The 27948-nt window shown below is 34.8% G+C and overlaps 3 protein-coding genes across 3 annotated transcripts; all 3 read right to left on the reverse strand.

Annotated features, from left to right (window-relative positions):
* Positions 1-8163: 8163 nt before the first annotated feature.
* Positions 8164-11909, reverse strand: LOC145582437 (putative receptor-like protein kinase At1g80870). Its single transcript, XM_081639439.1, has 2 exons — positions 8514-11909; positions 8164-8436 (listed from the first exon to the last, which is right to left on the reverse strand). Exon 1 carries the CDS (start codon positions 11307-11309, stop codon positions 9240-9242), a length of 2070 nt encoding a protein of 689 aa, XP_081495565.1. The 5' UTR covers positions 11310-11909; the 3' UTR covers positions 8164-8436; positions 8514-9239.
* Positions 11910-17957: 6048 nt separating this feature from the next.
* LOC145583269 (uncharacterized) lies at positions 17958-23823 on the reverse strand. The gene is made up of 4 exons (XM_081640480.1): positions 23228-23823; positions 21919-23130; positions 20482-21786; positions 17958-20336 (listed from the first exon to the last, which is right to left on the reverse strand). Exons 1-4 carry the CDS (start codon positions 23817-23819, stop codon positions 18226-18228), a joined length of 5220 nt encoding a protein of 1739 aa, XP_081496606.1. The 5' UTR covers positions 23820-23823; the 3' UTR covers positions 17958-18225.
* A 40-nt stretch (positions 23824-23863) lies between these two features.
* Positions 23864-27316, reverse strand: LOC145581350 (uncharacterized). Its single transcript, XM_081638370.1, has 4 exons — positions 25554-27316; positions 24730-25401; positions 23936-24530; positions 23864-23880 (listed from the first exon to the last, which is right to left on the reverse strand). Exons 1-4 carry the CDS (start codon positions 26412-26414, stop codon positions 23864-23866), a joined length of 2145 nt encoding a protein of 714 aa, XP_081494496.1. The 5' UTR covers positions 26415-27316.
* Positions 27317-27948: the final 632 nt, after the last annotated feature.

Below are 27948 nucleotides of genomic sequence, written 5' to 3' on the forward strand. Positions count from 1 at the left end.
CTCAGTTCAATTCTGTTCAGCTCCAATAAGTTCAGTTCAGTACAGTTCGGTTCAACTCCAATAAGTTCATTTCAATTTAGCTCAGTTCAGTCAATCAGAACGGACTCGAAGTATGGTAAATTTGAGAGTATCAGATATGTATAAATGTACAACACAATTATTGCACGTATATCACCACATTTTAACAATGTGTAACACTTAAATGTTGGATCCATAATAGTAGCCGACTAGCTTGGTCTTGGTCTGTTGGATCAATGGGTGATTAACTGATTATGGATTCAAAATGGTTGATACCTTTGGGTTTAGCCATTACTCTGTTTCTAGAAATAAGCTTGTATATGACTATGGATTGGGCTGGGCTTGGATGCTTTTGGGCTGGAGAGTATTTGCAAGTTGGAGGCAACCACATCTAGAAAACAAATTAGTTTACAAAAACATGTGAACATTTCAAAACCGAATGATTCGTCCCTATTTAAAAGCTACAAGCATAAAATTCGCATAATTTTGACTAGTTTATACCACTAAAATATTAAAATAATAGGAAAAAAAAATGTGTGAAAGTTTAGTTTCTTCTTAGAATATAGAATGAGCTAGCATATCCATTTATTAATTGCAATTTTTATTATTCGAAATTCCAAAGAAGTGGTCTAGGATGGCGGCTTTATTTTTATAGTACAAGTTTGAAAAATTGGAACTTGGAATTACATAAAATAATCCTTTGTAGGGATAACAGAAGATGAATATAAATGGTATACAACATAGAGGAAAAGAAAGGTTTTTGTGTCTATAAGTGAAAAGAACGGGAGTACATTATTTCCACACATGTTTTAGGTGTATTTAAGGGTTTTTTCTTATATAAATGAGTTAAACTAATAAGATGACCAAAAATTTCTTATCTAAATGAGTTAAACTAATAAGATGACCAAATTAATAAACATGGGTAATTATATATCAATATCTCTAAGTTTACCTAGAACAAATAAGAATTTGCACATAAATGACTAAATTTAGTACATTAAGATCATTCTGAAAATGTATGTGTCTATTAAATTGATTTGATAACTAATAATTATTTTGTATAATATTCTAGATCGTGTATAAGGTACAACCGTAAGTTGATTGAACATTGGAATCCGTTAAAGACACTCGAAAGTCAAAACCCTTGACATGCTTAGAAACGACAGAAGAAGAAGAAGAATAAGAGCCTCTACTCCATTTTTCTTTGTTAAATTGAAATTTTGTAATCTTCAATCAAAGCTTTTTTCTATTCCCTAATAAATCAAGAACAAAATATAAAAGGCTATATAAAGAAAAACAATAGAAGAACTTTGATCACTTTATTATAGATTTATAGTATCTTTTAATTTTTTAAATAAATGATCTCTCTATAAACTAGATAAAGAGTAGTACAATGATCTAATCAAAATTGAATCATCAAAATTCAGATTGTATAATTGGACAGAAATTAATAAAACACCACAATCTAGAAAATTTCTCCATGTAAATACTTGTATATTTCATTGCAAATCCACTCATTGATTTGTACAAAAATTGCAACAAATTAACTTACAACTTTACAAGTACAAATCAAGTTCCTATTTTTTCTCTCTTTTTTTTAAAAAAAAAAATTATTATCATATCATACATTCAAACTATTGCCATATTAAACCATAATTATACTAATAAGTTAGATGTATTAATGCAACAATAACCTTGATTATTAAAGGTTTGTTCAATATTATCTTTTTTAAAGCCTCTTGATTAATAGCTAATACTCATAATATGATAATATAAACTCCAATCATTACAAGATTAAAAACAACCATTAAAAATAAAACCTGCAAATAAAAATCTAATCTTTCTTAGTCACAGGTGTAATGGACTGTTGAGGTGAATCCGTAGAAAGCTTAGCAAACTTCTTGTTATTGAATTTGATATCCTTATTCTTAGACAATTCACTTGAATCATCGTCTTCGATTCGATGGTTGGAGTTGATCAAGGATGACATCGCTTTTGGAGATGAATCAACAACGGTAGGCTCGAAAGTTGGCACGAAGAAATCAGTAGGGAAGAATCTGTATTGAAGACCAGCCATTTAAATTTGGAAATACTACGTATATTTTTTATGAAGGGAAATAAGATTTGAGAATGGTAGGTTTATTTTTGTTTGTTTGTTTGTTTGAATGGTTGAGAAATGTTAAAAAATGAAGAAAACTCTAAAGATGGAAATCTAGTCTTGGAAAATACAACTAACTAATTTTGTTGGTGTAATTTGAGACTTATTTATAGGAAGTGAAAAAGGGTTACAAATTGGAATCCCATAAAATATGGTTGTGTGTGACTTTTTCGGAAGGTCGGTTGGAGATTGACTGGCTATTAGGGATGATTATGCAACGGTGTCCAATCAAATTACACAAATTCGTTAGTATTATAAGGGTTACTCGGTCAGTGTTAAAGGAATTAGTTGGTCAATATTATACTTTATATGGTTACTCGGTCAGTGTTAAAGGGGTTACTCGATCAATACTACAGGGATTACTTAGTCAGTGATATAAGGTTATTTTGTTATTTTATAAGTGGTCACACGATGTGACCAGCCACACACAAGACAGGCTGATCAAAGTAATATATTTTTTAATATTAGCAATACTATAGAGTTAGGAATATAGGAGTATATTCTTTCCAAAATAAAAGACAAACTTGTAATATTACATATAAATATAACAAATAATCACATTTTTTATGCTTAAGTGGCCCTAAAATAACAAATAATCACATGATAGTATGTTTACGCATATTTAATAATCTAATAAAGATTGTACGTTGTATTCTCTTTTTTTTGCTGTTCCACCCAGTTCATTCTCTGGGCTAATCCGAATTATTCGGGGATTAGTTCTGGGTGTACGTCGTATCTCCTTTGCATATCAAGTTGAATAACCTTGTTCACCTTATTTTAATTATTTCTAGTTTAATAAATTTAGATAAGTTTGAATTCATTAAGAAAAAATAAATTCTAATAAGGCTTATCTAACTTAAAATTACAAATTAAATAAAATAAGTTTTAATAGGTCTAATAAGTCCAATTAAGTTTAGATACGAAAAAATCAGGTCAATAGATTACAACCTAGAGCATAAAAATACTACGTAGTAATTATGATTCGTATAATTTTTTTTAGATATTACATGAGACCTTATTGATCTTATTAACTTAGTTGTTTTTATTTAAATAATTTTATGAGAGACCTTATTGAAAATCTTATTTGTTTGATTGAAATTTTATATGAGACCTTGCCTGTTACTTGTATATTTTACTCCTAATGATGTCCTAAACAATTTGGCGTGGGGAAATGACGACTGCTTGCGGTTTACATATAGAAAGTGAGAATATAATAAATTTTCAACTGTAATACCGAATATTCGCGCGCTCTCTCTTTGGTTGTTGGGTGTTGCTAGAATCATGCCTAGTGTATATTATAGGAGGCCAACCACTTTAATTTCTCTTATAACAATATATATATATATATATATATATATATATATATATATATATATATATATATATATGATGGCTTTATTAGAAAACGAAAAGCCAAATTAAATTAAATTTAACTTTAGAAAAAGAATAAAAAGTCAACTTATCAATATCATCCAAAGTTGACGGTCCATCACTAGACCCTTCTTCTCATACGTGGTGTGCACCATCACCACACACATTGCATATTTTGCATGCGCATGCATCTACCTTATTTTTTAAAAAAAAAAATTTTAAAAAATAAAAATAAAATTTTAAAATTAGGCACTATTATGAGTTTATGACCTATGATTAACAAGAAGTGGTTTCTAAACACACTTCCTTTCTAGGTGTTTGGTGAAGGTTGGCCCGAGTAGTGACACCACTCTAATTGCGGCAATCTAATTCTTGGAGATTGTCTCAACTTTTAGCCCAATTTTCATTGTGCTATGACTGTGTATGCATGCATGAGAACGAGTGAAGGATATTTGATTTGTTAAGTTGGTAAGAAAATATCAGATTCATTCGGCATTTCACAATTGATTGTACACTATATAAGGTACGGAGTACTTTGGAAGTACGAACATATAGGCAAAATTAACTTTAGTTGTAATTGTACCATACACTTGATATATAACTAAAATTATGAAGAGAATTGCTTATAATTAAGCTCGATCACAATGATCTTTAATTTAATTTAAATAGTTCTCATATTACATTTTTTTAAATTGAATAAGCTAATTATACTAGTTAAATAAAAAAAATAAAAAATAAGTTTGATTTTTGCTTAGCATAGCGAGACACAAATTTTTAATAATTTAAAACTTTGTGTAGATACTGAAAACCAATGAAAATCTATATCTATAGACTACATTAGGAGTATTATTAAAGTAATAATTAGATTAGAAGAGTCAATGTTTTCTTCAAATTATATGGTTCTTTAATTGACTTTATAGAAGATAACCTATTGAACTATTTACAATGTATACTACGGTAGCTCTAGACTTGGAGCATATGTAAGCAAACCACTAGAACCCTAATTATTGTACATTGGAACTAAGAAATAAACATTAAAATATTAACTCTCGTTCCAGGAAAATTCAGGAATCGATTCTCATCACACCCGTCCTTGTGATTCTCTAAATACCCAAAAAAAAAAGCATTAAAGTACTAAAAACAACAGGCCAGAAAAATAAATTTTAGGTACTCATTAACAAGATTTTCATAATTGAAATCAAAGAAAAAGGACAATAATATGACTCCCCTTTAAATTAGGAGACAAAATTGCTTGATTTAAAACATAGCATGCTTATGAACAGGCTTAATCTCTCTCGGTTTTGCACTAGTCTTGATCGTTAACATACTCTTGCTCTTCTTGTTCATCGATAGCTTTCGATCATCTTGATCACAATCACGATCACGATCATTGTCACGAGGATCAACAGGTGTGCTCTTGACTTGAATCTTTGGTGTAGGAAGGCTAATGATTTGATCATCTATAGTAGAGTATAAAGGAGGGACGAAGTAATCGGTGGGAAAGAAGTAGTACAAACCAGGGCCAGCCATTAATTATGTAATTTGATGCAAAGGACGTAATTACAATGTGATTAATTTGTGATGTAATTTAATATCTTATGAAGGGGTTTACATAATTTATACATATAGAAAACCATGGGTAACGAAAGATAGAATAGTCTTAGATTGATGCCTTGGTCTCCAAGACTAATTGGACCATCTAGAGGATTTAGAATTTGGAAGTTTCTTGCAATTATGAAATTAACTTATTTACCAAACAAACTTCTAAAATTCTAGCCAGAATATAACCATATCTCAACAGCAATAATTCCAAATTTGAATGTATAATTTACATTCACACTTGCCTTAATGTGTAAAGAAAATATTGCATAATTTCTCCTACAAAAAATAAATAAATCTGAAATATGTACGAGTCTGATTCTTGATCACTCATGCCTGCATATGACAGCCATATCGAACATCTAACTACTTAAATATCATCATACACTCATACAAGATTAAGTGGGAATTCTGTTATGTAATCTGTAATTGTTATACAGCTTATACTGCATACATTAAACTAGATGCAGTGTCACTACAAACATGATTGTCTGTTTTCGAGGGTGGGAAGAACCTTATTGATTCTCGCAGGATCCTTGGTAAGATAAAGAAAATAGACAAGATCCTCGGCCTGTTGGCCATAAGGAATAGATATAAGACATAATCAGATTTGTGGCGAAGCTGGAAAAAACATTGAGGCGGCTATGATCTGCTGGACAATATGAGTCTGTGAAACAAGAACCGACTAGATTTTCACTGCTGAGAGCCTGTGCCAAATGGGAAACGATGAACTGATGAAGTTAATAGCCCCGAGAGCCATACTTCGCAACGAATTTTTGTATGACTGTCTAGCTAACATGCTTAATTGCTCAAGTATATGATATCTGCCAAAATTACCATTTACCTATAAATACAACTAATGTTGTCATGGCTATGAAAACTTCAGAGCAGAGCTGGTATTACTAATCTTATGAAATCAATTATAATAAACACATTGATAATTTTGATTTGACTGTAAAGTGTAAACACAACTTACAAATATCATATCATTGTCCATATACCACGATAAATACTCCTTTTGGTCAGATTTAATTGTATCCTTAGTAGTTTAGATTACACTATCAAAGTGAATTAATTTAGAGCAAAGGAAGTAGAAGATAGGTTTAGCAAATAGTACGGAGTACTTCGTATATGACACAGATTCTCTGTCAGGAGAAGTATCATTATTAGCAGTATAACAGCAGTTTCTTTGGGATGCTGATGGGAAATATGGAATATAGAAAGAGCTTTTACATGTCATATTATTTCACATAAGCTTTTGCATTTTAACAAAGGCATACTTATTTGCAGTATCATGTGAATGGTGCTCTGAGTGTTGGATATAATTTAGGGCTGAGGCAAGCACAGAAAAGAGGCTAAATTGTAAACGACTTTATGTCATCCTTCAGTATGTTCTTCCAAGGGTCAGCAACATTTCATTGTTTCTCCGAGACCAATGGGCTAATCTAGGCCGAGTTCAGGCTGGACTCCAATCAGACCAAGCCTACATAAATCAGGCATGTAATGTTGTAGAGTAATGGCTTCAATTTCACTCCAGGTTGCAGGTCAGTTCTGGCCACGGCTGAACCAAAACCTGATTGGTCATAGGCTTGGTGCTCTAGTAGGTTAATCCATGTGTAAGGCTTAATAGACTCGAGAAACTCATGTTGTGAGGCTATATTGGGCTTATTTCGTACATTACTCACCCTCTTCATTTTACCCCGAAGACTAGATTCTCGGCATTCAGACATCAATAAGGACACTTCAATTCAAGCTAAAATCAAGGAATTGTTTTAAAGAAACAGTCAAGTCAGACACTTGAACGCATACTGATGTTTGACACGAGTACCCGAGTCTCAGTAACATAGGTTGTTATTGTACTCAAAAACCACTATTTTTAATTGTTGATCCTTCATGTTCCTCGTGATGCTGACACACAAAGAACTTGCTTTCATAGTTGTGCACATCTGGAACAGAAATGAAGTATAGGTTCTATCTTGAAAGCTACATGACCACTTTATCATGAAGTAATTCAACGATGAAACGGACGCATGAGTGCATGACTTAGAATTTCATCTGAAACTTACAACACCACATCTGCAATGTCAAATTCTGTCTTGAATTTGATCTAACATACCACTTTCCACTCATTCTGTTTCTACTTGTCCTATTAAAACATGCAAATTTGTGGTCCAGTCTTACTAATTTGGACCTGTTTCAGTAGGGACAGATTTATGTTCTCCAATGATATTCGATCAACGAGGAGTTTACAAATGCAGAACCAAGCACGAATTCTCCGCAAACTACACTCAAAGAAGCAAACTAAGAATAATAACTCAACCTTCAATGCCTTGGTGGACTTTGTGTACTGACAAGAGCTGGCAAGCGCACCTAAATTACCCAACCTAACTCGAATTAAAGCAGAATTAATATAGCCTATTAATGTGGAATCAATTATCATAATAAGCTAATAGACAATACAACCAAAAATGATCAGATCGTACAGGACCTGACCCAGACTAAATCCAATCCAAACTAACCCGCTCTACACCTCCAAGTGTAAACCTATTTCACTCCAACTTAACGGATATACTCCACACCTAGACAATGGTATGACACTCATTGAATACATTTCATATGGGCAAAAATTAGGCAAAAATTTCATAAAATGGTTGTTTTATACACTTAGACACGTACTCATATCTAACACATATAGTCAAGTCTGAGTAATATAGATGTGGACTACTCTATAATTATTAACATTACGTGCATTTGTAATGTTAATTTGTGGTCTATACTCTAAATCCTAGCTGCATTTGTTTCCTCTTAAATGCATAAACACCAACTAAGAGTCTTCATTTTACACGCCTACCAAGTACCAAGAAACATAACTCCTGAAGATGGCCTTAAATTTCATAAAAGCTACAATCAACCACATCTGAGCCAATCAGACTCGTTAAGATCCAATAAAGAAGATTGAAGGGGAAATAAGATCAAACTATATTAAATTGCAATTTCAAAGAATAATTCACCCGCTTTTCATAACATGGGCATCATGCAAATTGCAAAGTACAGTAAAGGGTAAATTAATCCAGAACTAGCAGACAAGTATTCAATTATTTTATTCCAACTGTAAAAAACTATACAATCCAAGAAACAATAATGCTTCATATGATATGGCAATTAGTATTCAACAGTCAAACATCATTTCTGGTAAACTCAGAGTTTCACACCTGCCAGTTTGTCACTGAGATTCCTCCCACATTTAATCTCTGACACTCGCAGCAAAATTATTGCAATCTGCCTGGAACCTGTGATGAAAGAACAATCAAGAGCTAGATGATGTTTCTATTATTACAAATATGAAAAAGTGTTAAATTGTACATACCATTGTTTGAACAAGGGTGGGTAATAGGTGCAGTACCAAAAGACTTGGAGAATGACATATCGCCGTTTATGTAGGAATCTGAACGCCATACCGAAGTATTGCCAATACTCCCTCCATCCTTGATCTAAGTTAACATATACCCATCAGGGATGCCCAAAACTAATGTAACATATACCAATTAGGGATGTACGGATGTAGTTCTGAAACTGAGGTAAGTTTTTGTGTTGCCAAAAGTTGGGATCTATACCCGTCCCTGGAATACAGGGGTACTAAATAAGTACTCATATGAGCAAAAAACTATTCCAGAAAACATAATTTAAGTTGCAACAGAGGTATCTATGGCACAGTAGCAATCCGTTATGCTTGTAAAGGAATTCAGGTCACCATTTCAAGTATTTTTTTGTGCATACAGTTGAAGGTTTCCAGTTTGGAGCTATAGCAACTGCATATGAAACATGGAAGCCATTTCAATTCCGAGTTCAAGATTCTTGGCACAATGGCACCAAATCAAGGAAAATCGAAAACCATGTTTTTAGCTTTGCATGTACAATTTCTCTAAGCTGAAAGGGAAAATGACACTAAAATGTACAGCTAATCAAACTTAAACTATTCAGTATTCAATACAAAGGAATTATTTCCATCAGCAAGCCATTTCCTTCTACTGATGGTTCATTCACCTTTTTATTTTACATGCAGATAAATACATGATGAATTAAGATAAAGAGGTTACTCTGATTGTCTTCTCCTCGACCTGCTGTAAAATTTAGAAGGTGGGGAGGGAGAAAACTCAAATGGTAATGGCGGGAGATCCATTTCTCCTCCCAAAATCCTAACAATATCTCCAATTTCTGGACGCAGTTCTGGCAATCTTTGCAAACATGCCAAGGCCAAATTAATACACAATGTCACCTGCTCCTTATTGTATGCATCTTTCAGTCTCTCGTCTACAAGCTCTAAAATATTTCCAACTTGAGCTAAATGCCTACACCAACTTACCAAGTTCGCTTTCTCAAACTCCATAGGTGAATTCAAAACATGCAATGGCCTTCTACCAGAAATTATCACTAGCACAAGAACACCTAAGCTGTATATATCACCCTTCTCCATCAAGTAACCACATCCTCCATATTCTGGGGCTATATAGCATAAAGTGCCTCTCATACTAGTTGTACTGCTCAACTCCCTACTGAATAATTCTCCACTCAACTCACTTCCCATCGAACGTGAATGTTTTTTCTTCCAAACCTTCTTGAAACTAAACTCGTGTTTTAGGCTGTTATCTTCCTGGTTATGCTCCTTTAAACTTCTTCTGTTGAAGATGGAAAATTGTCGACCTAAGCCAAAATGTGGCACTCTGATTCTTTTCCGCATCTTGCTTTCAAGACTCTTTCGCTTACTTCCTTTTTTGCTCAATTCATCAAGTTTCTCTTGTCTCCACCAATCTTGCATTTTCCTAGGTTTGTTCTTCTGAATGCTTTTGTCCTTTGGCTCAAACCCCTTTTCATCAGGGCAACCAAGCTCTTCCTTCTCTTCTTCTAATTTATCCAGCTGAGGTGAATAGCCTAAGTTGAATTCCATTGGCGAGCTCATACTACTCTCCCAATCCCGATTCGTTGAACCACAAATTTGGGTGCCAATCCATTCATTAACATAATCTTTGCTGCACACTTCACTACTATCATCCTGTTTCCACCACCAATCTTTCCCCCATTGTTTTCCCTCTCCGGTGTCATCCACACCAAGCTCTTTACTATGCTCAACACTAGAAAACTCTGGATCATATGAACCAACAATATCTTCCACCAAAACTTCTTTCCCTTTCGGACTGGCTTTGCTACTACAGTTATAGCTCAATGAATTAGCACTACTCAAGCCGTTCGTGTTATGGGATCCCTTGACATGCTTAGATGAGCTAGATGCTTGCAAAGCCAAAGCAAAATCAACCTCACCACTACTACAATGACCTTCAATTGGAGGAGTTCCAACAGTAGGGGTGGTTTCACCATTCAAATTCCCAGAAAGATCTTGGCTCTTCCACAATTCTTGACTCTTACCCAATTCCTGACTAAACAAATCAATCCCAACTTCATCCTCCACCTTCACCCTCGACAACCCAAAATCCGATATCTTTGCCTTAAAATCCCAATCAAGCAACACATTACTAGGCTTAATATCACCATGAATCACAGGAGGGTCACACTCATTATGCAAAAACTCGAGCGCTCTAACCACATCCTGAATAATCTGAAACCTCCTCTCCCAATTCATGCACCCTAAACTCGCATTCACATCACTAAATAACAAGTCTTGAACACTACGATTAGGCATATACTCATACACCAAAACCCTCTTATTCTTCTCAATACAATACCCCAACAATGATACAATATGAGGTGATCTAATGGAACCAAGTATAGTAAGCTCACTTTGAAACTCCCTCTCAGCTTGTAAAGAAGATGCAGCATCAAGTTTCTTGATTGCCACAGACTTCCCATCCTTTAAAATCCCTCGAAAAACCGTACCGAAACCTCCCTTACCAATGGAGTTATCTGGGTTGAACTTATTTGTAGCTGATTTCAGCTCTTTGTAACTAAATTTTTGGAGCTTCAAAGTAGGAGCTGAGTCAAAAGGGTTGGTTCTTGAACGACGAAAAAAGGTATCCCATAAATGGTATAGGATGTATATTATAGTCATCAAGAAAATTGCTGCTGCTGAGATTGTTATTGCAAGAAGAACAACTTTAGATCTTGTATTTGCAGTGGTTTTTTGATCTGGTGAAATGGGTCTTGAAGGCATTATTTGCTTAGCAATGTCAAGCTAAAAAAATTGAGTCCAATACACACAACAACAACAATGCAATGCCAAAAGGATTATTAGTCCCGGAAAGATGGGGTCGACTGCATGAACCAAGAATTTATCTCTTGTGGTCGTCCACGAAGATCACTCAATATGTGATTGAAAAAAGAGGGGGAAACTCTAATTTTGATTTGGTCAGGAAAAAAAAAGAATTTTTTGAGTAGCAAAGCTTTGACCCAAAAGATAAATATGCATCAATGGAGCATACATCAACAAGAATATACAAGATATAAATTCAAACAATGGCTATACAACAGCATTAATGGAGGTGGGAAAGTTTTAAATAAGCTAAAAGTTGGCAAATATTACTTACCTATAAAAAATATGATCAATCCCTCATTGACATTTCAACAAACACTTGGTGTGCAAATAGTGTTGAATGATGAAAATGACCCAAATGAAGCATGCAATAGCTAGCTATATTGATTTTAGGATGATACAAAAATCAAAGTTGCAAACTTTTTCTATATTTGTGTTTGTATTGTTGGGTATTTTGCAGATTTCATGTTGAAAAAGAGTAAAATAAGAGTTCATTTTTTTGGGTGGTGGGGGTCCAAGAAAGTGATAATTTTGTCTAGATTGTGAAATTGCTTTTTAATAAACTTTAAAGGAGGGTGGGATATTCACAATTTCACATTCCTATGTAAAAAAAAAGTAAAAGATATTTGAATAATGAGGGGAAAAAACATAAGATAAAGTTTTGGTAATTCCTGTAAATACTCATTGAACTCTTTATCCAAGGAAATTTTGGGTATGCTAATATGCTTTACAGTTGGATGATTAAGAATTTTAGATTTTTTTCAAGTTATTTGATGATTGAATTTTTGTTTTTGTATGCTTTTTTGATAGGAAATATTCATGCTTCATGGTAATTGGTTTTGTTATTCATTTGATATGTGTTGGGAAAGCTTTTTGATATTGATTTGATCGAACTTTAACCATATTTTGCACTAAAGGCATTAAAGAATTTTTCAAACTAATATTTTATATTAAATTGGGGTTTTATGATGATGTCCCTATTTAACAATTAGTAGTTAGTTGTGTGTAAAGCTCCGCAGCTGGTTAGCCGATAGCTATTGCGTAGTGTAATTGAATAATAAAGATATAGAAATAGTATATTAATATTTTATGAGCAAATTTTCCAAACGATAGTAAATTGGACTAAATAAGTAGTAGTAGAAGATTTGTTTCCCTTAGATTATCACAATTCTCTCTACTTAGGAGCGTAATTCTTTTAAACTTGACCAACACCTAAATTTGATCAAGATACTTCATATATTATAATTAAAGAAAAAAGGTGATAAACTTTAATTTGAGATCCCCTCCTTATGAGGGGAAAAACTAATGTATTGAAAGAGAAGATGAGAGAAAAAATTTAAAAAGTTGTTCAAAGGAATAATGTTATTATCATCACAAGCTAATTGACCAACATTAACAATCTAGTCCATTGCTCAACTTATCTCCCGATAGATATAGATATATAACGAATGCTCTAATTATTGAACTCGTTTAGAAAGAGGCAACCAATACGATATGCTCAATCTGCCACGAGAATGTGTAATGGATTAATTTAGCAATAGTTACCCGTAATCTTGTCACTAATGTAATCAAGCGATGATAGACTTTTGATGTGGTGATGCCATCTTTATTTATTACTTCATATTTGTTCGAGGTAATGTGTAATGCTAGTGTTAGGGCTTGTTCGGATCGACTGAACTGAACTGAACTGAACTAAACTTATAATTGAAGAAGTCACCATATTATTTTTTAAAGATTAAACTAAACCCAAAGTAAACATAATTCAATTTTTTTTTTTTTTTTTTTTTGACAAGAAACATAATTCAATATTGAGGAGGTCTTATTATGGTAATTATAATGATTAAAAGTACAAAACTATGAACTTCTTTTTTTTATATGATTTGAGGGATTGCATTTTTATGATCAGTATTTCTTACATCAAAAGAAATAAAAGAAGTTTCTTATGGGTACTAATTCTTTAAGTGAAATTTTTTATTAGCGATTATTTATTCAAACTTATTATTAATTATTATTCTTGTAGTCATGTGATTAAAAAAATAAAAAAAATCATTATTTGCATAATTACCATGTGAACAATCATATTATTACTCGCTAAAATTACAAAGTAACTGTATTAATGAAGTAGTACGTGAAATTGCTAAATTTTAAGTCCAAGTTTCCCTTCTCTCAAAACTATAGTCAAATTTATCCGAAAAAATAAAATAGAAAGAGAATTGTTATCAATATTCGGATCTATGTCTTGGTGTGTATTAATATGTTTAAGAACTAATCATCACCATGCCAACAACCTAGCCATAAAATATTTAAATCATTGAAGAGACAACATTACAAAAATAAGTAGCTAAATCATTTGTAATTAATCAAGCTTATCTCACCCATTCCCCTCTAATGATGCAAAATTTGGACTTAATTAACAAGTATAACTATATCTATAGAAACAAATGATGATTGCAAATTGAAAACTATTTGAGGGATTTTAATTGAGTAATGATGAAATGGATGCATAGATAAGAGAGAAAGGGATGGAAGGGGAGACCAAGTGGGATGTAAAGATGCTTTTGACTAATTGAAGATAAAGACTTTTAGCAATCTATAGTTTAAATTAAATCCGACATAGAGCGTGATTATGGTGATGGTACATTAACAATTATTGAGATTTCGCAATAAAAATTACTTCCTCCATTTTTATTAAATAGTTAAAATGATTCTAAATGCTTCTAAATGCAAAAGTTTTAGAATGATTATATTAAAGGGTATAATTATGCTTCTAAATGCAAAAGTTTTAACATTAATATTCGGTAAATATTTTTTCAAAAAATGATTATATTAAAGGGTATAATTAAAACAGTTAATATTTAGATGAATAGAGTCAACTTGATTTGAATTAAATAGGGTTTACTATGCTACGGTGCTACCATCGTCCAAGCCCAACAAACTCTCCACAATCTTATTACGGAGTATTTTTTTTTTTTTACACATATTATGAATAGATTTTAAGCAAACTGCGCAAGTGAGTTAATTTTTAAAATCGCAAAATTCTAATGCAATGTTTATTGCTCACATTTTCTATTGCATTTTTTTTGAACAAGCACTACAAAAATTAAGTATTGATTGTGCTTTGAAATGTCTTGTTGATTACAAATTCAATGAATAAAATAATGAATTGGAGGCACGTAAAAACATTGTTGCATTAATAAAATTTGGAGGGTAATCTATCCAAAAATTTTAAAGTAGATTTTAACTATAACTGACAAATTTAGGATAAACGAGTTAATATAATGGCTATCATTTTCCTATATTCCTAACTGAAACATCCAAACACATAAGACATACATGGGAAAAAAAAAAAAAAAAAAAAAAGTACTACGTACAATAATAAAACCAAAAACAAAATAATGGACTTTTTGTCAAATTTGTTTGAGTTTACGTTACTTAGTATTGGACATGAATAATTGAATATGATTGCTATCAAATTGGAATAATATCGAGTCAGGCTATATGGCTGGGTTTGAAGTTGGGCTACCATTTGGATCACAAAAAGGCAATCCATATTATTTGGGTCAGGCGGCCAGCTTGATAATGTTAATTAAGTGAACAAAAATATTTAATTATTCTCATAAATTTAATTATTCTCATAAATTATGCAACATATATATAAAGCTCATATAACTAACGGTTTGTTATGTTCAGCTTAATTTCAGTTCAGTTCAGTTCCTAATTTTCTTCTCTCATAAACAATTAATTTTAGTTCAGTTTAGTTCAATTCAGCTCCAATCAGTTCAATTCAGTTCAATTGTTTTCAGTAAATCGGAACATATTTTAAAGAGATGAGAGAATGAAATGTTATGTACTTATACTTGTATGTTACAAGTGTGGTAAAAAGATGACAGATACTTCGTAATATAATTAGCTTTTTAGGAGTAAATAGATAGTTTGATCACAAAATTAACTTTTTTTAGCTATTTTTGGTGTTTAAAAAACAGATGTTTTTTCATAAATTTATTGGAGTTCAATAAGTTGATTTGAAGAAACTACTCAAAAAAAAAAAAAAAAAAAGTTGATTTGAAGAAACTACTCAACTAGCCTTTGTGTAAGAGCTATATGGGTAATTGTTACAATAAGTTATCTTGGTGTTTGGTAGAATTAATGTAGTTAGTTGAACACAGGTAAATATGTAATGTAATCGATAATTACACTACATAGGTGAGTCATGTATGGACATCATTTTCAAAATTTGGCACAAACCCAGCATGAACACAATGGACTGACCCGATTGTTTTTAACCAATTTAACAATAATATGAAAATAATTAAGGTGGCTCGCAGACACGTGGGTCACCCCTTGCATGGGTTTCGATTCTAAAAGATCGTCGTGAGCTCGACATGATACAACTATTTCTTAACCTATTTAGAATTTGCTATTTTACATACATAATCAAGAAGAATGCTATCACAGGACTTTGTCCTTGAAATCAAGCAACAACTAAAAGAGACTAGCATGAATCTATTTTCTGCAGGAAAGGCATATTAACGAGTTAATAAGGAGCATGGAAAACTGAAACTGCTATGGCTGTATAAACTAAACATTAGTGTTTTATGTTATAATGTTAGATCAACTATAGCATACTTACAAGCACCTGATATCTGAGAAAAAATTGTTTTCAAGAACATAGTTCACCCTTAAAACAACTATAGCATACAAAATGACAAAGAAAATTAGCAGATAAGACCATATAACAAAGAATGGTCAAAGGACAATATATAGCACAAGCAATAGACCAACATGGTCACAACAGTTCTTACAAGCTGCCTTATCAGCACAACATGAACAAAGTACACCATTACTTTCTAAAGTTCTAGTTGATGCTTTCAATTATGATTTAGTTAAATACTAGACACGCTAACATAGCATGCTTATACCGAAGTCATTTAATATTATCTCCAAACCCTAACCGCTAAACCCGTTGATACATTTCTCCATCCCAAAGACCCATGCTTTTAATGAGTCTAATCCCAAACTCACATTCCCACGTATCAAACTCCTCGTTAGGGTCTTTGCACCGAGAACTAACTAGTGCAACCACAAGTCCACAACTACCCAAGTAACCCCAACAATGAGTCTCTCATTCAACCAAGTTTCCCGCCTAATTTCTGCGCTATGTCGCTCTCCTCCCTATTTCTATTCTCAGTCTCTTTCCTCTAGTATTACTTATTTAGAGTCAGAAATTTTCGCATTCAATTTGCAACTATTTAATTTCAATCAAATTCCAGAAATTACTAATCGCCAAATTCTCTTCGTCAACTTCTGTAAATCTCCAATCCAAGAAGGTTAGAACATACAACTATTTTTTTCAATTAATTCTGTTATTTTAATTTGAGGGTTTAGGTTTTTTATGATTTATCTAATTTAATTGTAATTGTGTTAATCATTGTGTTTTTGTGTAACTCCCCTAAATTATGACATTCTGGGGTATTATATGATGTAATTTATGTTAAGCTGAAAACTTTATTTATATATTTTGGTCAGAACATTTTCCCATAATAATGATAATGGTTGTAATTGAAAATGCCATGATTTTGCTGCTTTAGGTGCAAGAATTCAAGTTGGAGTTAGGTGATAATAGGCCAGGAAATTGGAAAAAAAATAATAAATATATAAAATCTGTGATTTACATTAGCTACTGGTGTACTGTATAGGCGATGGAGGCGTGTTATAACCCGGTAACACGCCTCCAATTCGACAACACCTATATTTCATAATTTCATTGTGTGTACTTGATTGATTATTTCCCTTATTTCAAGATGCTGGTTGATATTTGATAAGCAAAAGGAACAATGTCACTTTAATAATTTTGCCACATTTAGGTTTTACTAGTATGCTTTGGCAAAGGGTGATTTAAGGTGGCCTTAATGTAATGAAGGTTGTGGCCGCGTATTGGATCATGTGGTATCTTAGTGCCTGGATGTGTATTCCCTTAACATATGGGGTCAAGGAACTGGAGATGGTTAAATGCTTTATGAAACTCTCATTAGTTTTGAATGGAATTGGTTGTAGTTTGTCTTGTTTTAGTCGTGTGGGTAGAATAGATATTGCTCGACTACACATTAAAGAAGCTACCAAGAACCTCAAGGTCTTGTTTAGTAGAAGTCCATACTAAGTGATTTTGGGACTGATAATATGGGCACTCTTTAGTGGGTTGAGTGAGTAGCATGGGAGTGCTCGTAAGTTTCTCCTTGTGTTATGAACATTTGAGAGATATAGAAATTGTTTATCGAGCAATGATAGTTAAGCTTTTCTCCTATTCTGTCTCCCATCTCTTAATCTATTTCTATTGTTTTTATTTTAAAGTTATTCATCATGGACAAGTGATCTCTGTGGGCAAGCGTTTAGATCTATTGTGATGTAGACATGTGACACTTAAAAAGATGAGACCCTATCCGTAGTGCAGGTTGGGGAGAATAATTACATATAGTATCATGGTGGTCTGTTGATTTTGCTACTCATGCATGAAGTATATGACATTATCCTCTCAAAATACACATCATTAGCTGAATAATTACATAATGCAATAACACCAACCAACAATCATGGACAAAACCCAATTTATTTAACTATACAAGTCTACTGATTCCTATGAATGAAACTTATGTACTATTGAACTTACTTATATTAATCTAGAGACCTAATTCATATAAATCTTCTCAATAAATTTGAGCATGGTATCCATTTTGGATGTTCATTTCAGAGATACTGCAACCTTGCCTTCAAATATTTAAGTCCAATAGAGCACTGGATTGAAACATTTGTTTTTTTTTTTTTATAAGACTGATGCTTTACCTCTCCAGCTGTTTGTTGGTTCAGGCTGTGAACCAACTGTCTCAAAAGCTTGAACAAGCAGTGCTACTCGTTGCTTCTTTGCAGGAGCAAGGTTTCCTATAACTTTCTGCAGTGCGTTATCAAGCATCCCTTCCTCCCAACTTGCCTTGTCCCTGGTTGAAATTTGTCGCAATGAAGGATTACCTTCTCCTTGTGATTGAGGTGCCTGAGAAAGGTCTTGAACATGCAGTGCTTTAAGCTTCCGCATTTTGTTCATTGCCTTGACAAATCTTCTGCACATAACTACTTTGGAAAGTGTGCTATAGCTTGTAGTTACATTTTCTTCTGATGATGTTTTCTTTTCTTCTAGAGTTGCATCAGTATTAATTGATGTTGCAACACCTGCAATTTCTGTGGCAGCAAGCGAGGGATCAATGGCTTCTCCTTTGTTTTCACCGTAGACTCCTTTCTCTGAAGTTGTGCCTCTGGTTATTGATTCCGTATCACAAATCTGGTCCTGGAGAAGAAGGATTTCTTCTACTGCTTCCTCTACCAGCTTAATTGCTTCATTTTCTTCAAACTCAAAGCTTGTTGGAGTTTGAACACCCATATCCCTGCAACTTTTGACTCTAGATGAAAGCTGAGAAGAATCGTCTATTTTGCTATCTGAAACCTCAGTGCTACTGCTGCCCACCTGTACATTTGCATCAATTTCAATTGTTTTTGGGGATTCATTTTTCTCCAACATTTCAACTGAGACATGCTGCAGTATTAGGCCCCACAGCCCTGTAGGCTTTTCTAAGGATCTACTATTTTGTGCGCTGTAATTCCACTCATCTTCCAAGTCTTCAGGCTGTGGAGGCTTCTTTGCAGATTTAGACGTTAATTCTGTATTCTCAACCTCTTGTTCTTCAAGCAAAGTTTTCTCCTCAACCCGCGCACCTGCTTCATCCTTAGAATTTTTCCATTCCTCTGGTGGAACACCTGGTGCATTTGTAGCATCAATTTCTGTTAGGTCCTTATTAGTTTCTGAGAGATTACTGATCGGATCGGATGTTGTTGCATTAATATCAGAAGGATCACCACTACTACAACTTTGTCCATTCAATGTGCATTCTCTAGTCAAGCCAGGACTTTCGTCTTTGCAGGATTCTTGTAGAACCCTTTCTGTGACTACTTCTGAGCTGGAATTTGGTGAGCTATCTAGCTTGAGGTGAATGTCGCCAGGAAGTTCTGAGTCCTGTGAAGAATCTGATGGTACTGCTTTCTCCATTTCCTTTGTATTCCCTTCTGAGGAACTAGTATCAGGAAATTGTGTTTTAGTGTAACTGAGTCTTTTTGCCCTCTCTTCTGGATCTGGGTTGACTTTTTCAAAGGCTTTAACCAACAAGGATACTCTTTTTTGTTGTACTGGAGCAAGTCCAGCGATAACTTTCTGCAATACGTTATCAAGCATCCACTCATCCATCCCTTTTCTCTCACCCACTTCACAATTTATCAGATGACTGTTTCTAGGTTCTGAACCTGAATTTAAGGCTCGACTAGTATGTGGGTAGAAATTCCGGGTCTTTTCCATTGCCTTGATGAATTTATTGCAGATGATAATTTTTCTCAGCTTGCTGTAGCCCCTGGATAGACTTTTCTTTGGATTTTCTTCTACTTCTATGCTTTGACCTTCTGAAGTAGTTGTTTTATTGCTTGGAGTTAGTTCATCTTCGACGTCTTGTGGCACATTAAGGATATCATTGATGGCCTCTTTTACTAGCTTAATGGCATCACTCTCAGTAAGCTCACTTGTTACGCTGCTTGCATCACTATCATCAGCATCAGCATCTGTGTCAGATGATGTGCCACTCCTGTTCACCTGGTCCTCTCCTGTCAGTCTCTCAGACAGCTTGTTGCCAGCTTCTGAGACACCGGCGGATTTGACATGTTGATATATCAGATGCCACATACTGGAGTTCTTCTGCTTGTCATATAAAATGCCTTCGTTTTTGTTAGCCTTGCATTCCAGCTCAAGATCATTGGCATGTTGAAATGCTTCATATATGGGATTTGCACCCATCTCTTTTTTCTCTTTTTTTTTGCGCAATGGGTCCCTGATTGGAGATCCTGCAAAACACACAATATGAACGACTGAGACATTTTTCCAACCAAAAAAAAAAAAGAAAAAAAAAACAACTGGCTGCTGTCTAACTTGATATTTATCATATACAAGGACATAGATGCAATTAATAGGATATTAGCATAGCTTTACCTGTTGAGTTGGCTTGATGGCGACTGTGCAAATTGTAGTCATCTGAATCACTAACTTTGTGGGATAACTTCATCCTCTGGTTTGAGAACTTCATGCTTTGATCTTGCACACTTTTTTCGAATGTAGCATCTTTACCAATCTTATCTAATTCATCATATGGCATTGGAGGAATTGTGTCATTATTAGGCATGGAACTGTTATGCTTAGACTTAGGAAATCGTTTTTGGTCTGTCGTGCTTCCTGATCCAGTTTCATTGTCCCACTCAGATTTCGTTTGATATCTAATGCTTTTTTGCTCTGGGTGGACTGTTTCAAATGCTTCTACAAGTGATGCCACTTTTCTCTGCTGATCAGGAGCAAGGCTACAAAGAACCTTTCTAAGTGCATAATCAAGCATCCATTCTTCATCATTTTTCCTTCCCTTGATGCTTAAATGCCTTAGATAAATTCTTTCTTCTTCTGAGGCCACCTCTGGAGGCAGATGCCGTGGTTTACGTGGGTTGATCTTTCTAAGTCTTTCCATTGCCTTGATGAATTTGGCAGTAACAATAGCTTTTTTCAGCTTGCTTAAGCTTTTTGACATTTTCCTCTGGTCTTTGATTGCTTCAAATGGTTCTGCTTGCTTTTGGAGTGGGGCACTTGTGCTCTCTACTTCATGCAACTTTTTTTCTGGCCCTGAATTTCTGTGTTTTTCTACTCTGTTCTCTTCAGAACTATCTTTTGTGGGATCTAGAGCAGTTGTGTCACAAAGCTCTCTAGCATTATCAGCAGCTCTGCCAGGTTCTTGACAGGACTGTTGGTTAGATTTCTGCTCATGGCATTGTAGGATTGCATTGATTGCTTCCTTTACCAGATTAATGGCAGCCGACTGATCAAAGGCTGCACTATGATTATCTTCATCTACCTTGGATTTTTCCAATTGATTACTCTGGATTGAATCTGGATCATTAATTGCTTGCCATGTGGTTGCATCATTACCTTGTTTCTCTTCATCAACCTCATTGACTTCCTGCTGTCCAGTCGTTGTTGCTTCATTTGAGAGGACATGTTGATGTATCAAGTTCCACATACTTGTGTACTTTTGTTTGTCCAAGAGAATATTGGCCATATCTCCATCAGGTTTGACCTCAGAATCAGCAGTTGGAAACGGGGAAGATTGTTCAAAAGCTCTCCCAGTTTCTTTATCCCGGATATTTGGTTCTTCAGGTGTGACAACCATAGAACTTAATCTTGAGCTTTCTTCAGACAACTTTAAAGTCAATTTTGATATTGCAGCCTCAGTTGTCTCTTGCAGAAATATGTCATCTGGTTTTTCATGGCACATTTTGAGCAATGGATATGGTCAGAATAGCTATAATTTTATGTTGCAGCATGTTCATTATCTTTTATAGTTGGTTCTTTGAGCTCCCTACAAACAAAAATTGATTTACAACTTACCTGCTACGCTCGTCTGTTGAGCATGATGCTCCTGAGGAATTTTTTCTAGCAAAGCTTCTCTGGAAGGTAGTAGGATGCTATTATCTTGCATGAGAGGAATCGGTTCAATTGATTTCAATCTTTTCTGTTGAGACTCAAGATAGCCTTCTTTCACTTCATTTGTGGAGCTGGCTAATACATGGTCAACAACAGCTTCACCTGTTGTAGGATAGTATCTAATGCTCTTCTCTCTCTGTTCAGGGTGCACTGTTTCAAATGCTCTTACGATGAGTGCCACTCTTCTTTGCTGATCAGGATCCATCTTGGAGATTACCTGTCTAAGTGCATAATCAAGCATCCATTCTTCATCGTTTTTCCTCCCATCCATGCTTCGATGCCTCAGATAAATTCTTTCTTCCTCCGATCTTGTATCTGAATACAGATTTTGTGATCTACGCGGACTGCTCTTTGTCAGCCTCTCCATTGCTTTTATGAACCTGGTAGTCGCAATTGCTTTTTTCAGCTTGCTTAAGCTATTGGAAATTTTTCTCTGAGGCGCCTTCAATTCATCAGATTCCACTTGCTGTTGTGGTGGGAGTCTTGTATTTTCTACATGATGCATCTTATCTTCTAGGTCTGTGTCGGCATGCTTTTCCGCATTCTTTACCCTTTCTATGAAATCTTCTTCTGTACAAGGTGTAGAGGTTGAAATGTATAGATCTCTAGCATCATCAGAAGCTGTGCGATGGTCTGAAATGGGTTGTAATTGAGGTGGCTGCTCATAGCGTTTTAAAATTGCACTAAGGGCTTCTTTTACCAGCTTTATGGCAGCTGATTGTTCAACATCAGGGATTTCAGAAGCTGCACTTTTGTTATCTTCATCTTCCTTTTGATCCATGCTGAAGCTACTTGGGATTGAGTCTCTGTCGGTTATTTGTTGACAGTTGATTGTATCATTTTGGTTTTCTTCGTCATATCCACTTAATTTTTGCTTCTCATCAACTGATGCTTCATTTGATACAGCATGTTGGTAGATCAGGTTCCACATACCAGTATACTGTTGTTTGTTGAAGAAAATACTGGTCATATCACCAGCCAGGCTGACTTCAGAATCTCCGGTAGGATATTGGGATGAATCCTTGAGTGTATTGATAGGATCTTCAATAACCACACCTCCATCAACAAATGTGGAATCTAAATCGTTGGTCACACCTGCTTGCAGAATTTTTTCACCTGTAGGATAATTTAAATGTTTCTAGATTATAATTGTTGAAGTGGTGTAGCATGTTTTTTTCTTCTATATGCAAAATAACAAAATCGATTTAGATACCTGTTATGTTTGCCTGATATTTTTTCTCTTCCCTTGAACATTTTTCCTCAGGAACATCTTTCTGAGATACCAGCACTCCATCATCTTTCTTTTGCAAAACCTGTTCATCAGATACTGAAGTATCTTGCTTGGATTCTACAAATCTATTTTTCTCTTCATCTATCACAGGATTGGCCACTTTGCTGCCAGGAGCAGGCACACTTGTCATGGGATAAAGCCTGTTGGTGTTCACTTCCTGCTCTGGGGTAACTGTTTCAAATGCTTCAACAAGTCGGGCCACTCTTCTTTGCTGATCAGGATCCAGCCTTGATATTACTTGTCTAAGCGCATTATCAAGCATCCATTCTTCTGTATTCTTTGTTTCATTCATGCTTAGATGCCTTAGATATATCCTCTCATTCTCTGAGGCTGGTTCTGCAGATAAGTATTGCGGTTTGCGTGGGTTGATCTTTTTCAGTCTTTCCATTGCCTTGATGAATTTTGCAGTCATAAACAATTTTTTGAGCCTGCTGAAACTCTTGGACATTTGTCGTCCTGACATCTCCTTTTCATCTGGTTCTTTTTGCAGTAATCTGTTACCCATTTGCTTCATTTTGTTTTGCTTTTCTGCTGATCCTAAACCCATCTCTCTTCCGTCTACTTCACCATCTTCTCTGTAATTTTCTTCAATGGAGGCTGTAGGGGTTGATATTTCCTCTGTGACAGAACTGTAAGCCATTTCTTGGACTGGATTTGACTGCTGATGATATGACTCCGCATCATGTTGTAATATCGCATCAAGTGCTTCTTGTACCAATTTTATGGCTGCAGTCTGGTGTAATTCAAGCTTCTGTGTCACTGCAACTTGGTCATCGACATCTTCCTTGAGATTGTTGTTGTATCTACTCTGCTCTAGATCCAAGCTACTCATTTCATGGCTAGTGTTTCCGTCTCCACTTCCTTTTTCATCTTCTTGAATGACTTCCTGGACATTGTCCATTGATTCTTCACTTGAAAGAAGTTGTTGATGGATCAGCTGCCACATGCTTGTATACTTCTGCTTATCAGAAAGGATGTTGATTAGATCACCGCCTGGACTGGCTGCAGATTCCCTACTTGCCAAATGGTAAGTATCCTTGGAGGAATCCTGAAGCTCTTCTTTTGCTATACTTGGTTCGAGTTCCTTAAGGCCAGACACTGATTTTGAACCATTGTCAGGTAATTCCAAAGGCTGCTGCAGTATTATCTCATTTGAGTCAACATTGCATGCTTTGAAGATCTCAAATTTTTCTTGCTGAACATCATTCATTGCTCTTTGTATTTCCTAGCAAAAGACAAATTTATTAAAATACTGAATGCAGTAGCATGTTCTCCTATTTAATCTGTCTTTAGATGGGGAAACCAGATCTTATATGTTTTGTCTTGGAGCAATATAACTCATTTAAGACTTAACTGCTTTTGATTTAGGATATAATTTTTTTTTTCTTTTTTTTCCACATATTATGTGGATTGTAGTTGCTTACCTCAGGTTCTGATGTCTCACTGGGTGTTTCTGCTTGTTTCCCGTCATAGTCCCAAACACTGATTTGGTCATAAGTGGAACCATTTAATGTTTCAGCATCATTGCTCAGGGTGCCTTCAGCAGCCCACTTTTTCCTGGGTTTGGCATAGATTTTAATGAGAAAATCTATTCCATCCTCTTCTGCTTCCAAAGCATTCTTTGTTGTGACATTCATAACTTCTTGAAGTGCATAACTTTCAGCGGATACTATCTGCCTTGACTGATCAGATTCAGTGGAACTTGTGTAATGTTCCACTTCTCCCCTGGACTTGCTGTCTGACTTCTCACCTTTCTGGTTACTAAACAGTTTCCTTTTTGCAGAAATGAATTCTTTAAGAGGTTGAGAGGGGGTATGGTGGCGGTGACCATGAATAGAGCAATAGCTGTATGGGCAAAGATGGAAAGAAGAAGTTCCCTCTGATTCTCGACCCATTGTATGAAGTTCAATTTCATCCGGGACTTCGGTTCTCTTTAGAGTGGACGAACAGGTGGCACGATCAACACCTTTTCCTGACAGTGGAGTTACCTGAGGCCTTTTCCTTACTTTACTCCTTTTAGGTCTTAGGCTTGGAATCTTTGCTAAGATCCTTAGAGGCCTTAAACTAGATGTTCTTGTCAAACCCTTGTCAGAATTCTGGCAAAAAAAACAATTTATCAGTCTAAGCGTCAAAAGCTTCATTGTTTATGTATTTTTACCGTTTTTCTCGTATGCTTTTCAATGTTTCTTCCAAGTAACTAACATACTAAATACAAAATCAGACATGAAATGATGAAATTAAAGCCTACCTTTCTTTTTTCTTGAGATCTGGTGCCCTTCATGTAATGTGGTTCTGCACTGAATACTTCTGTTTCATATGACATTAGCTCTGTTGCTCCACTACTGAGTCTGGATTGTGGCCTCTGCCTTGTCCTTGACGATTTTATGCTCCTGAGTCTTATCATCCTTCTCGATGTCGACCGTTCTAAGATTCCCTTTTGTTTTGTTCCTGTCTTGCCAATGCTATCCTGACCACAAGAAGCACTGACATTTAGGCTTTCTGGGTCAATTTCCATTCCTCCACCAATGATGTCTGTGTTATTCTGATTTCCCAGGATGCTAAAGTCCAGAATTTCATCTGAATTGATGCCAACATCTGGGAATTGCGAATATCTGGCCCGGATTTTCATTGATTTTTTACTAGACATCTTCTTGGATTGCTTTAAACTAGGTACCCTCTTCAAGCTTTTCTCTGCTTTTATTTTATGTACACCTGCAGGATGAGAGAATTCTTGCATTGAGCCCTTGCTCAATTTCGAGGCGGACTTTGCTGATGAACTTCTATTATCGCTGCTGCCAGCAGAACTAGACTGCAGATTACCTGAAATTGCTGGCACTGACCCTATTCTGGCACTGGAGCTAGTTGTAGCCTTCATATAATTTGGAGACGATGTACCAGAAATGGCAGCAGAAGATGATCCTGATGTGACAGTAGCATCATCTGACGAAGCTACAACACTGCGATTAAACCGAGATTTCTCCCTTATCATTGATAACCTCAACCTATCCAGGTTTGCAACCTTAACTGACCTCACCTTTTTCAGTTTCTTTCTTGGTTCTATCCCTCCTTCCCTATAACTCTCTTGTGCTGAGAATGTTCTGATAGCCATATCTTTGTTAATGGGAATATCGTGATTAGCGGAATCTGATGAAAATTTCAACTTTCTTTATTTCCCCCCTTTTTTTTGGTATATCTTGGATTATTTCTAAAAATCAGTGATATCTTGTATGGGTGTGAATGTAATATCTGAAATTATAGCTGATTTATTTGTTTCTGGTGGGAAAAAGTGAATTTATGGACTGGTGTAATTTGGAATGAAATAAAATCAGAGGTATTCAATGTGATTAGGTTGAAAATAATTGGAATTATTTTAGAAGACCAATCATTCTTTCATTAGATGTGTTGTTAATTAATTGAGTAGGTGCTACTGACCGTGATATAGTTGTAAGTTGTGTAATATTATGTTGCATTGACTTAAACCAAAAAGGGCGGTCATTCAGTAATTGACTTGGCCTGCATTGCCGGCTTGACTTGTATAAATTTTATCTGTAAACTTCAGCTCTTGGTGCTCATTCTTTTGAAAACGAGGTTTCCTTTGTTCTTTTGTGTGCTATTCTCTCTTTTCATTTTTCTTAAGAAAATATTTTGTGGGGGTAGATGTTTTTTTTCTTCTTTATATGGAGTATGGAGTATTTGGCTTTCTCAAATTGTCGGCCTAGTTTTTTAACAGTTAGACAATTAACAAGCTGAAAAATGTTGACAATGTTATTACAACTCACAATTGTTTCGTTAAGGGTATTTAGGATAATTTGCCCCTTGTTAATCTGTTTTCTTTCTCAAACCCACGTGGTTGATGGTTGCATGGCCAAGTGGGATTGAGGTAAGACTTGTCTCCTCACTTTAATGACATTGTCTAATTTTTAAATGCCTACTCTTTCTTTGTAAAAGGAGTAGCAATGTATACTTTTTCATAAGCACTTTCTTCTTATTTCTTTAGCTTGGTTATGATTGATATCGGTTACATGAGTTGAGATGATAATTTGTATGTGTATTAATCTATACATACTTTTCAATTATGTAAACTCAATTGTGTTTCCTATTTAATTTTACATTTACCTCAAGTTTACATTCATGAGTAGTAATTTAGCTGTGACATTCATAATTCATACTAATTATTTGTGGAAAAATTCTAGGCTTCTCTTAAAATAATCTCTTCAGACCTTTATTATGTATATTTGTTAATTATTTCCGTGGTGACGGTGGAACGATTATGGTAAGTCAGAAGACTGAAGATCTGATGTACATCTAGATTTGAGGAGACTATAATATACTTGGTATATGGACAGTTGACAGTTGCCACAGTTGTTTCTTAAGGTACTATAATCTGACCATTGTATATTCAATATGATCTGTCTATTTCCAGCTGATTTTATTATATGGTAAAGTATATATTAGTATACAATATGATATTATATGTTTCATTGCATACTCTAGATGCAGAAGGAATTTTAAGTTATAAGCAGACAAATTGACCATTGTATTCATATAGAATGTGATCTGTCTGTTTCCTAATGACGACAGTAAAACGCGTATAGAGTTGAGCCAAAGCCAAGGGGATGGGCCCTTTTGACTGGATCACCGAT

This window comes from Chenopodium album, chromosome 15 (genome assembly GCF_948465745.1).
Source record: "Chenopodium album chromosome 15, dcCheAlbu1.1, whole genome shotgun sequence".
Taxonomy (NCBI): Eukaryota; Viridiplantae; Streptophyta; class Magnoliopsida; order Caryophyllales; family Amaranthaceae; genus Chenopodium; species Chenopodium album.